Source organism: Cyprinus carpio, chromosome A8, assembly GCF_018340385.1.
Source record: "Cyprinus carpio isolate SPL01 chromosome A8, ASM1834038v1, whole genome shotgun sequence".
Classification (NCBI taxonomy): Eukaryota; Metazoa; Chordata; class Actinopteri; order Cypriniformes; family Cyprinidae; genus Cyprinus; species Cyprinus carpio.
In genome coordinates, this window is record NC_056579.1 from 18,125,557 (window position 1) to 18,138,065 (window position 12,509).

General features: G+C 32.5%; 1 protein-coding gene across 1 annotated transcript; it reads right to left on the reverse strand.

Moving 5' to 3' along the window:
- Positions 1–240: 240 nt before the first annotated feature.
- LOC109095584 (izumo sperm-egg fusion protein 1) lies at positions 241–4,717 on the reverse strand. Its single transcript, XM_019109298.2, has 9 exons — positions 4,456–4,717; positions 3,699–3,773; positions 3,469–3,552; positions 3,315–3,335; positions 2,932–3,021; positions 2,687–2,805; positions 1,843–1,996; positions 1,591–1,759; positions 241–381 (listed from the first exon to the last, which is right to left on the reverse strand). The coding sequence occupies exons 1-9, from the start codon at positions 4,673–4,675 to the stop codon at positions 285–287; spliced, it is 1,029 nt and encodes a 342-aa protein (XP_018964843.1). The 5' UTR covers positions 4,676–4,717; the 3' UTR covers positions 241–284.
- Between the last annotated feature and the right edge of the window lie 7,792 nt (positions 4,718–12,509).

Here is a 12,509-nt window from a genome sequence, read left to right on the forward strand (position 1 = left end):
CAAATGCAATTTTCAGCAGCCGTTACTCAGTGTCACATTATATGTAAATGTCTTTATTTTGATGTATTTAAAAGTATTACATTTAAAAAAATCTTACTGACCCTAACATTATTTTAATATATATATATATATATATTATATATATATATATATATATATATATATATATATATATATATATATATATATATATAAAATGATCTTTTAAATGTACACACTGAAGCATTTGAAACTCATCAGTCTTCTGTAGTCTTTTATTCATGTGTCTCTTTGGCTCACATCCCTCATTCTGTCACACTCATCAGCTCAATGTCCTCCCCATCCTCCCCCTCTCCTCCTCTCCTGCTGTCTCTCGCATCCTTCTGCCGCTTCATGGTCACTCTGTCAGAGCGACACAAAGCAACATGACAGAATTGATGCAAACAAAGTGTACTTCCTTCCTAAAGCTGTCTCTCTGGACAAAATCAGCAGGATGCCATCACAGATCACCCACTGTCATTCTTTCCTCCCCTCCATTCTCTAATTCCCTGCATGTGCCAACCCTCATGCATGCATATACTATGCAGCTTAGCTCATATATACCCCTTTAGAATCTGCAAGGCATTTATCAATTCTTAATATATAGAGTTAAAAAAATGTTCCTTGCAGCATCTACTGTATGTTCTTTGCAGTATCTTACAGATTCTGCAAGACTATGTAAACATGAACAAAACACACACACATACACCATCTGTGGAATTCTGCAGAATATGTTTAAACAAGGAACACTATTATTTATAGCTGTGTTATTGTATTATTAATTACAAGTATTAATATTTTAAATTAGCTTTTATTTTTATATTTTCAGTTTACATTAAAATAATAATTTAGTTTAAGTTTTAGTAATTTTGTCAGGTGCTTTTTTACATTTTATTTGTTTTTTTTAGCTTGATTTTGGTATTTCAGTTTTTACTCATTTTAGTACTTCAATTTAAATTTATTTCAGTCAGTTGACGAGGCAAAATTTATCAATTTCTTTAAAGTTTTCATCTAATATTTATACTTTATTTTATCTCATTTTTATTGCACTTAATGAAAATGATTTGTAATAGTTTTAGTTAACAGTAAAAACACTGGCCTCAATATTCATAAACAAACAATGACAGTAATTCCATTCCAGTTCTGTGGAAATCTGATGATAGGTGCAGATTCCATGCCTAATTATAATTCATTTCTAATCCAAATATGAAAAATGAAAATTCCAAAATATGAAAATGAATAAAAAAATTAAAAAAATGCCCCTTAATGGAAGCTTGTATGAAGTGAAATTTGACTTAAATATAATACTGCTATATCAGTAATAAATAAATGTCCAATAAATGTGTTTTGTGTAGCAAAATCCAGGTAAAACCCACAAGTCCTTTTCTACAAAATCCTCCTTCTCAAAAGTGTTTATCTGATCAATAACAGCTTGATAATCTAATTACTCATTCTGTCCTACCCTATCTTTATTTTGGCCCATTTGCTATTTTGTTGTTGTTCAAACTATATTAAAAAGCCCCTTTTTAATAGGTTCGGTGCTGTGCATCTAACCAGCCTGTTATGACATACCTGAGGTTCACTATGATGACAAGACTGCCTGTGATGCTGAGTATAGTCAGTAAAATCAGTATAATGATAAAACTGTTCCTCTGAAGGCTGTGGAGTGTGGCATCATAACCCGAGGGCAGGGACGGAAGTGTCACGATCAGTCTAGGGGTTGTAGATGGTAGTGGGTTGACTGAGGGAAAGAGAGACAGATGAGAGGAGGACAAATCTATACTAGACCACAATGAGTTATTACTTTCAATAAACATCACTTACCTTTCAGTTTGAAATACATGAGGGACAATGCAGTCCCCTTTGGATCCTGTAGGAGGCAGCGGTACGTGCCTTCCTCACTGACTTTCAGCTGATTGAGTACAATTTTAGACTCCTCTGTCACCACCAGCCCTTCATACTCCCCATCATGTGACAGCTTGCAATGAATAATAAAAAGTCTGTGTTTTAATGCAATTTCATAAAAAGCTTCAAATTATAATCAGTGTAATCTGGTCTATGGATCTCTGGAAAGATCAGTACTTAAAACTGTAGCTTATCAACTGTTTCTTATCCCACTTAAGTACAATTACACTAAAAGTGGACTTTCTAATAATGTCAAATTAAAAGTTTTACCTTAAAGTACATTTTAAATCATTATTTTGATAACTTTTTGTCATGCTTTAAAGAAGTAGCTACTCTTATTTTGATGGGTTGACTCAGACTAAAACACATGTATAGTGCTTGATTGTACAGTAATTTTAACTGCAGTGTTGATCAATATTACATTTAAAGTTAATATATTGTAAATAAAATACTTGTCAGTAAATGATGCAGTACACTTTAATCAAATTTTAAAGACAACAAAACTATGAAATTAGTGTTTACGTCCTACGTAACTGGGTCAAAAAGCACTCTTAAGTTCAAATATCTGCATTCAATATAAATTTAAACTGCAATTCATTTTCAAATAACATGCAACTAAGTTTCTGAAAACATTACATTGAGTTCACACTTAAGTATATTCTTTTAAAGTATAATGAGTACATATTTCATGTATTTCTTTTTCATGAGAGTTGTTGGATTCTTTGAAAACAGCAGATGTGTTTGTTCGTCTGTGTGCATGTACATTCTTTTCTCCAGGATGCCAGGAGTAATGGTACTCGGTCTGTCCAACTATAAGAGCGTGCCAGGGCAGGAAACAGTCCAGCACCACCTCCTCTCCTTCATCTGCCTCAAGATGATGCTCTGATGGAAACAGAGAGAATCAGAGAACGAATACAAAGAAGAGAGAAGGACAAAAGAGTGTGATGTGATAATATAGTCAGCTAAAATCATCCTGGTGTGTGTATCCTCCACAGGAGGTTGTCTCACCTCCACAGTCTAGTGGCGGCGTGGCTGACAAACACGTAAAGAGCCCATACTGACAGGAAGTGCAGTTCATCACTCTTTGATACAACAGCCCTGTAGCACACAAACATCCACATACAACCACACACCCAATGAGTAATAAAATATACATCATCATACTCATACTCTATATACACCACCATTTCATAATTCATTTATTACATGTGTTGCTTGCTGTTTCTTTGTAATTATTTGTGAAATTTACTAGCGGTTATGGAGTATAACTTATTTCTACACCAATTTATTTTCAGTGTACTAACAAAGAATAAGTATGTACAAAATCTTGACTGTTAATATATTCAAAACAATATTATAGAGAAAAATCAGAATCCCGAATTTGTACTTACCGCATTTATTTGGACACAGACCTATGGAAATGAGTTATAATAAAAAAAAAAAAAAGATACTTAGTAAGATATAATAATAAGATAATTAGTGAGAATCAGATGTTTTGACAAGTTATTGCTGTTAAAACATAGTAATGTATGTCCATCCGCCTACCTTGGGCAACAAAAACCTCCAAATGTTTCCGAAGGATTCTCTTTCCTTTCTCCACAATATTAATCATATCCCACTGAATAGAATCTAAACAAGAACAACACAGCATTAGCTTTAAATGGTTTCAGATGTAAAGTATCTTAATTTATTTTTTGCTCTAAAATGAAAAGACTAGATGTTAGATTAGAGCTTTTTGTCTTAAAAAGTGATAATGTGCTTCCACAAGCGCTCACCTGTCCTATCTTCTTTCCAGTGCCTCTTGAATTCACTCTGATATTCTGTCCGTGCACGATAGAGTGTTGTAGGATCTAAAGCAAACATCAGATAACATTCCACATCATCATTTAGAATTATAATTTGAAATCATAAAACATTGGCCAATCTTGCATGTATTGGTTTAAATGGTTTAAACACACAATAATTTTTTCCAGTTTTTAATAATAGCAAAGTCATCAAAACTACAAAATAACAAATAGGTATAGTGACCAACAATTTTATAATTTTTTTTTAATTCATCTTTATTAGTTGATTTTTATATAAAGATGTTTGTGTGTGTGTGTGTGCGTGTGTGTGTGTGTGTGTGTGTGTGTGTGTGTGTGTGTGTGTGTGTGTGTGTGTGTGTGTGTGTGTGTGTGCGTGTGTGTGCGTGTGCGTGTGTGTGTGTGTTGTTATTCATTTTTATTTCAGTTTTAGGTTTAGTTATTATAATTGATCATGTTAAACTTTACACTGAATGAAAATGATATGATAAAAGTTAGGTATTGTATTTTCAGTCATAGTATAATGACCCCTTTTAATTAATACTTTAATAAAAATACAGCATATATTAATGTCTATTAGCATAATAATAAAGATAACTAAACCCAAAAAAATACTATCCATAAAATCAATTGTTGAGAGAATGTGCTCTATACACCTAATTTCTACCACAAATTTCTACATATATGAATAACAGTATCTCCCAGCTACTCCCGTTTATAACAGCAGTACCTATGACACCATGAGACAGTGTGCTGGTGTCCCGATAGTTGACGTAAGCATGCTCAATGATTTGCTTCAGTTCAATCTGATCACGGACAGTGATGTCTTTAACAGAGGACAGGAAGTCTTCATGCACATAACGAACCACCTGGTCACACTGCAGACAGGACCACACACTGGGACATGAACCCAGAATCAAAAGCCAGCCGAAAAGAAAAGCAAAAGCCATTTAGTAGAGACAAAGTTGTGGCCTTCAAAATATAAAAAGTGAATCTTTGGCATTCTTTATTAATGTCATTTCAGAGCCAAAGAACCCTTATGATGTCATACATGCAGAAACATTCTAAATTCCATAGCAACACATGCTGTTTATAAAGAGGACAGTCACAAAGGATTCAAATCTGACAAATAAAGCAAAGGTTTGAAATTAAAACTTCACTTTACATGACATGAGTTGACAGACTGGAGTCGTGTGGATTACTTGTGGATTATTGTGATGTTTTTATCAGCTGTTTGGACTCTCATTCTGACGGCACCCATTCACTGCAGGCAATCCTTTGGGGAGCAAGTGATGTAATGCTAGATTTCTCAAAAACTGTGCTTATGAAGACGCAAACTCACCTACATCTTTGATGACCTGATATGATATTTATGATATGAAAATGTTTATTTGTCAGATTTGAATCCTTTGTGACTGTCCTCTTCATATACATCTCTAAATAGCATGTGTTGCTATGAAATTTAGAATGTTTCTGCATGTATGCTACATTTCTCCAAATATGTTTGGATGAAGAAATAAACATTTATTTACATTTTGGTTGGCCTGAGGATGATCAAATTTTCATTTTTAGGTGAACTATTCTTTTAAATGAATGTTTCAAATACTGCTATGAATGCAGACAAAAGGTTTGAGGCAGGTTACTTCCTCTAGATCAGAGTCTTGCTGTCAAAGTACATCATCACAGTAACGTTAGCCCACTCAGTGGTTATCCATGACAGCGGAGGTCTGTGCCACCTCAGCACAGGCCTGATGTAGGTGACAACTGCAAGATCCTTTTGCTTTGTTCATGACATGCAATGATTACGTAGGTGTGATGACAGTGAACGTATGCACATGAGGACATCGGAAATTTTTGAAGTTTCCATGTCCTTAAAAAAACAGCAAATTACACAGAATTATGTAGTCAACACGGAGCACATGCTAGTCATGCATGTTGTTTCACAAAGATGAGCATACAACCATATTCACACTGAAAATCTAAGATTCAAAATCTAATTCAAACCTTAAAATAAGCTTAAACTTTGAGGATTTTGAAAAACAAAGATTGTAAAACAAAGAAACGTTATGCTGATGATTAAGAAATGTTTAGAATGCTGCACTAATCAAATAAGTACATTTGTGACTCCAGACTCAAATGTTCTTCATTCACTGAAGCTCAAGATGCTCTTTGGATCATGCTGGAGAACGTTCATCAGGTTTTTAAAGTTACAAGCTTGTTAGCATAGTGGACTTAGACTTTTGACCTTACTGTATACGCTCACACACAAACATGCATGAATCCAAAAACTTTTTTTTTTTTTTCAAAATTAGTCAAAAATCTATGTAATATTTGGACACCAAAAAGATAACATTTATAAAAGAATAAAAGATTATGAGCAGGAAAAAGATGTAGTTACCTGATAGTTTATCACTTGCCAGAACATGCTGGGTAAAGTTCAACATATATTGTACCTCCATACAGAAACTATATGTTGAAAAGATAATTTATGTGCCCATAATCATGAGTCTATGTGTGCTTATCCATAAGTGTGCAAAATATGGCAGCGCACATACTGTATAGTGCAAATCTTTATCCATACACATAAACTCACTCTAGAGGACTCAAGATTGTAAAAAAAGAATTTGCATGGATTGCTTGCAGTAACTTTTGACTAATTCTTTTAAGTAAAAATATAGGGGAAGTAAAACTAATCAGAAGACAAGCTATTGTGACATTTTTTTAATGAAGCTTATTTATTTGAATATAAATAAGCTAAATAAAATGCATTAAGCCGATTTGCCTAAAATAAATAATAAAATAAAATAATAATAATTAAATCTGACTATATCATAATAGAAAAGTTGCATGCATTATGTGGGATCCTGAGAGCCTGAGAGTTGTTAGAAGAAAAGAACATAAACCAAAATTTTTAAGAATTTATTATTTTTTATTTTTTTTTTATTTATTTTTTACAACACAGTCTCGTGGCAATTCATAACTATGTTATGTTTTGGTGAAGGGATGGCTAATTCGGATTTGTTCTATCTGAAATATCTGTTATGTTTTGGAGGTGGACCTTAATGCTTACTGGTTTTCTAAAAATACATTTTCGTATGATTCACATAGTACACATTCAAATGAAATTACCACCTGGTAAAATAGATGTTTTCCGTGAGACTGTTGCTTGGTTTACAACAGTTTTACAATTTTTACACTGAATACACAATACAAGACTCTGAAACACAAGAATAAACAGTGAGACACTAAAGAAAAAACATTCTCACACACCCTCCCAGAAACCATTATCATCGTGACACCACACCTAAAATAATAAAGTTATTGTGCCCAGTCTCCATTGTCTAGACAGGTGTTTGCCAAAGAACTCTGCTCTCTGATGGCTTGATGTATCATGATTTTGAAGATACATACTAGTATTAAATTGACACTCAACCTTGAACAGTACAAAAAAACAGAAAGCAGCACAAATGGAAAACCCCTGAAATGTGATTCTAATTTACTTTTACTTTCTTAGACCCCTTTTTACTTGGAAAATCCCATTCATTATTACCTTTCAAATCTAACTAATCAATTGTATATCAAACTGTATATCAATTTTTTTTACGTAATTAAGAATTTTATGGGCAACGATATTTACATGACAATGCTGGTGGTTTGAATTTCAGGAAGTGGAAAGTGAGTCAGATGAAAATTTTTGGTACCTGATGTATGTGTTTATTCATCAGTCGACATACAAGTTTAATGCATTTGCGCATTTATACAACAAGCCCTGCAAAAAAGCCTAACCCCTTTCATAAGAGACTCTCAGAATGATCATGGATAAGCATATGTTTCCTGTTCCTATGGCAACGGGCACTCTGTCCTGAGTATCTGCATTATCACTCATATAGAACACACTGATAACACTAATCTTCATTAAGTGGATTCTCAAGGACAGGGCAGGTAATCATTCACAAATATATAGGAATACATGTCTTACAGTCAAGAAGATACAAGATACTGTACTGTACGAATAAAGATAGAATGCAACATTTTTAGTAAGTTTCACATTTTTCATAATAAATATGACTAAATAAAAAGATAAATGTTCTATTATTTCAAAATACGAGGAAAAAAATATTTTTCAATGCATTAAAATAAAAAATAAAAAATTAAAATGTAGGCATGATCTTTTCTTTTTTTAGTAGAAGACAAAATGTAAAAGTGTTTCTTGAAGTGATTTTACTCATGCTGAAATTCATCTCTCATTTAAAACAAAACGAGCATTTCTATTTCATTGTCATTCCCATTTATATTTTTTATATATATTATGCAGATGTAATCACTGAAAACAAACTTTGTTAACAGTTTAAGAATATATGTAAATTATAATCTTAATTCAACACAATGAGAGTTTACTGTTGAAGACTCAGTCAGAATGACACAATATATAACTATTACTAATCAGAGACACAGAAGCTCAGAAACATTGGCAAGTTTTAAAATACATAAGATATTTTTATATGAAATATAATCCATGTGGTTGTGTCTTATCAGCCTAGAAACACAATGGAGTGAAAGCCATAAGTCTGGATATGTTCCACTTCAAAGTGTTTTTTGGAGCAAAAGTGTGCTGACATTTTTGTGATTCTTAATTGTTATATTTGTTGAGCACTATCGTATTAACTGAAATTTAGAAGTACATGTTTTTAATGGATCGAGTCTGTTCATATTCACTATATTCTCTCATGTCTGGAAACACACATTTATATCTACCTCCAAACCCATCCCTCTTCCTTCCCTATGTCAGATTCAACAATACCTCAAACATTTCTTATTATTCAGTTGTTTTGATTATCACAACTACACGTCCTTTTCTGCCACATTCCAAATTTTACTTTAAAAAATATTTGACAAATTATACACAATCCAAATATTGCCATAATCGCCTATTTATTGATCACATGAACCATTTGTCCTCATTAAACACTGTGTGCATAGAAAACTGTGGATGTTTAAATATGGAGATTGAATCGTTGCATAATTCCAAATAAATAGATTATGACCCAAAAATATATGTAAAAAGAGTAACAAAAATTAAACCTATTTACAAATAAATAATGAGATCCACAAAATAAATCTTAGCGTTTAACAAACGGTATTTCATATGAATCAGATGTACTAGTTTTGATTGTAAAAGTTACTTAACAGCATCCAAAGTAAATGCACTTTTTTTATTCACATTGTCCACTCACAATCCCCAGTACATGCTGCAGTGATGCTGAGGCTGGTATCCAGATGGTCATTTAAGCCCATATCTGATATTATACGTGTTATATATTTGTTACCGCGATTGTGCTTTGTGCTTTTTGATTATGCCATGTCTCACGTCGTGTCTACTCTGCTCACTGTCTGCTGCACTGCAACAGCTGTAAGGCAACTGGACACATCAAAGCAAATGTGCGAATCATTTGTCTTTCATTGTGTCGTGCCTCGTTCAGTGTAGACAGCATCGCAGCAGATTTCTATTTGCTTTGGGTGCATTGCGAGGCCGTTACTGATGATGCAGTGGACCTGTGAATATAGTGTGTTATATAATCCTGAGTTTATCCTGCATTCACTGATTCGATGGAAATATTAAGAAGCCTTTCACTCCAACAATCTTTTGTAAACAGTATTATTTTAAAACACAAACAGCGTTTCAGCTCAATTTGAATGAAGTGTCCACAATTCAGTTCTTTATACAGGGGTACAAAATTAATTTGCTCCAGCCCTGATTGTAAAGCACAACGTGACTGATTATACCGAGAACTGCTACAATTGGTCAGCTAAGTGTGGCTGTTGATCTGATTGGCTTGAGTAGATGGTGGGTGGAGTCCACGCATTTGTGGATTTGTCAGCATCTTGAATGTTCCAAAATCCACAAATGCACACAGCGATCCACAAATGCACAGAAAGCCATTCACAAATGAATTCCAGGCAAAGTTGTTTTTGTGACTTGAAAATATATTTGTGAATATGTTTTTTTTATTTCATTTTATTTATTTGTGAATTTCATTCATGTTTGTGAAACTCTAAGATTTATTTTGTGGATCTCATTTTATTCATTTGTAACTATGTTTTAATTTTTCTTAATATCTTAACATTTATTTGGGGTCATAATCCATTTATTTGGAATTATGCAACAGTTCTGTCCCCATATTTAAACAGTGCAGAATGTCTAAAGTTCCAAAAGACAAGCATGATAGCATATCTACTAAACTATTTAAGTTATTTAAATAGTGCCAGCTGACAAATAGGCACAAAAAAAAATCTTAAAGTTTTTATTTGTATTACTGTTGCAAAGGTAAAATTAGGTGAAAAGGTAAAAGGTTGCTTTCTTCAAAGTTATATCACTGTTTCTTAAGCTTTGTGTCATTGTACCAATTATCTTACATAACAGTGATACTGTTAATTAAAACATGTAATGAAAACATTATAAAAATAAACAGTAATGTAATGATTTTATGTTCAGATTGTATAAAGTACGTAGTAAAGATGGTAAGACACTACATTATACATCTATTTTGTTGTTTCTATGTTGTTATTTTATTTATTTATTTATTTTGCTTTACTCTCACACACCAGTATGGCACGCGTTTTAAGTCTGCAGAATGACAGTAACGTCTGTGCAAAATGCTGAAATGTGCTGCAGTATGATATTAAATTCATAATACAATTTCAATTTTGCCTTTATTAATTACAAGGCAAATTCAAAATATGTAAATAAAACATAGAGCTCTTTCTAAGTCTACACATTAAATAAATAAATAAATAAGAAGTATAATATATTATACACTAAGAATCTATTTACTCTGTCATGAACTGCAGTTGAAAAGTTTTTTTTTTTTTTCATGATGTGTTTTGATGGTAAAACTAACTAAAACTAATCTATTTGAATCATCTATATATCTGCATGAGCTCTGAAATGTTATTTTCATAATTGTAACTTGAATATTACTCTACTAATACAGTGTGCAGTGTCCAAAGGTTTCTCAAATAACATTCTGTACTACTCGGGAAGTGCAGTTTAAAACTTCTTTTGTAATGTGTATTTATTGTAAAAACAACTATTTGTATTATTATAAGCATTATGAACTAACTACTTATTATGAACTAACTAAAACAAACCTATTTCACTTCTCTCTAAACAGCTGTTATCCTTATTACAACTTTAATATTACTCTACTAATATAATGTGCAGGATCCAAAAATTGTTTAAATTTTAATCGAACATCAAACTATGGAAATAAAAATTTACTGTATGCGTTAAACTAATCTGAATTGATTCCAATGTGTTCGCAAGCTTAATTTTTGCATGTTAAGTATCAAATTATTGAGTTGCATGTTTAATCTTATCAACAATCTGAACCTTATCTGATTGCTTTAACTGACGATCCTAAAGGACAATTATATAAAACTTTGTCCTGTCTGGTGTTGGTTCAAGTGGATATAACCCCCAATTATGTTTTTGCAAAGAAAAATGAGCATGCACTAGCCCATGTCTTTATAACCTCACATCCTCACTACTGGAAATCTCTTTTCATTGATCATCATTAAAAAAAAAAAAAAATCAGTACACAACACAGATTCTGCAGATTTCTTACAAACACCTGCGGTACATATCTCATAAAGCGCACCAATTTTATTAGATTGTTTTTGCCTTCTCTCTTTGTTGTTGTCATTTGTTGGTTTGTGAAATCTTTTGGGTTTGTTCTGTGATAATTCTTTACTGTATATTACTCCCTTAATAATTTACTTTTATTCCTTTAGCAAACACTTTTCCTTTAGTCACTACAAATAATTAATAGCTTATTTGTAGATTAGTTATAAGTTTCTACCAAGAAGCCCAAGGAAATACCACATGTTCAGAATCAATAGACATGAAATATGTGATTAATTTGATTTATTATAGGATTTCTGTTTCAAATAAGTGTTCTTTTGAACTTTAAATTCATCAAAGAATCCTGAAACAATGTTAATTTACCTCTAAATGTTTACAGAAAATCATCATATTAGAATGATTTCTGAAGGATCATGTGACACTGAAAACTAGACTAATGATGCTGAGGAATAAATTATATTTTAAAAATATATTCAAATAGAACACAGTTACGTTAAATTATAATAATATTTTACATTTACTGAATCTTTGACCAAACAAATGCATCCTTGGTGAGCATAACAGACTTCTTTCGAAAACATGAAAAATATTATGGCCAAACAAGACCTACATGCTTCTTCAGTCTTGTGTCATAAATCTTACCTGTCTGAATTGTTTTTCAGCGCTAATGAAAGCTTCTCCAGAGGTCTTGACTGAATGTATTTCAACAGGCTCTCTACCGATTAATGGTTAGGTAACTGCACTGCAAGAAAAGAAAACCAGCACTTTAAATACTTTTTTTTTTTTTTTTTTTTTTTGTACAAAGCAAGAATAAGCAAAAAATAAAATATAGACTATATAAACAGATTATTGATTGTATTATGTTACTATGAACCACACCACTAAATAAAGAAAACTGCAGTTGTTTGCAGTCGTGCGGAGCATAGTTTAATGCACATTTTATTAATGAGAGTCATCGGGGGGGTTATCATGTTTTGGTGGGTGTGTTTTGTTCCTTCGAAGTTCTATAGCGTCAGTAACACACCTTTGGTTTAGTCTGCCCATCGAGTTAATGATCAGTGAGCTGGATAGGCTTTTGTCCATTCTGGTTGGTGGTTGGATACATCAGGCCAGATAAGACTCTGATCATCATCAGTATCACT

Excerpts from the sequence above, each read along its gene's own strand:
- LOC109095584 (XM_019109298.2), bottom strand. The coding sequence starts at position 4,675 with ATGGCTTTTGCTTTTCTTTTCGGCTGGCTTTTGATTCTGGGTTCATGT. Across the intron at positions 2,806-2,931 it reads GCCGCCACTAGACTGTGGAG|AGCATCATCTTGAGGCAGAT; the intron begins GTGAGACAACCT and ends TGTTTCCATCAG. Across the intron at positions 1,760-1,842 it reads CATGTATTTCAAACTGAAAG|TCAACCCACTACCATCTACA; the intron begins GTAAGTGATGTT and ends TCTTTCCCTCAG.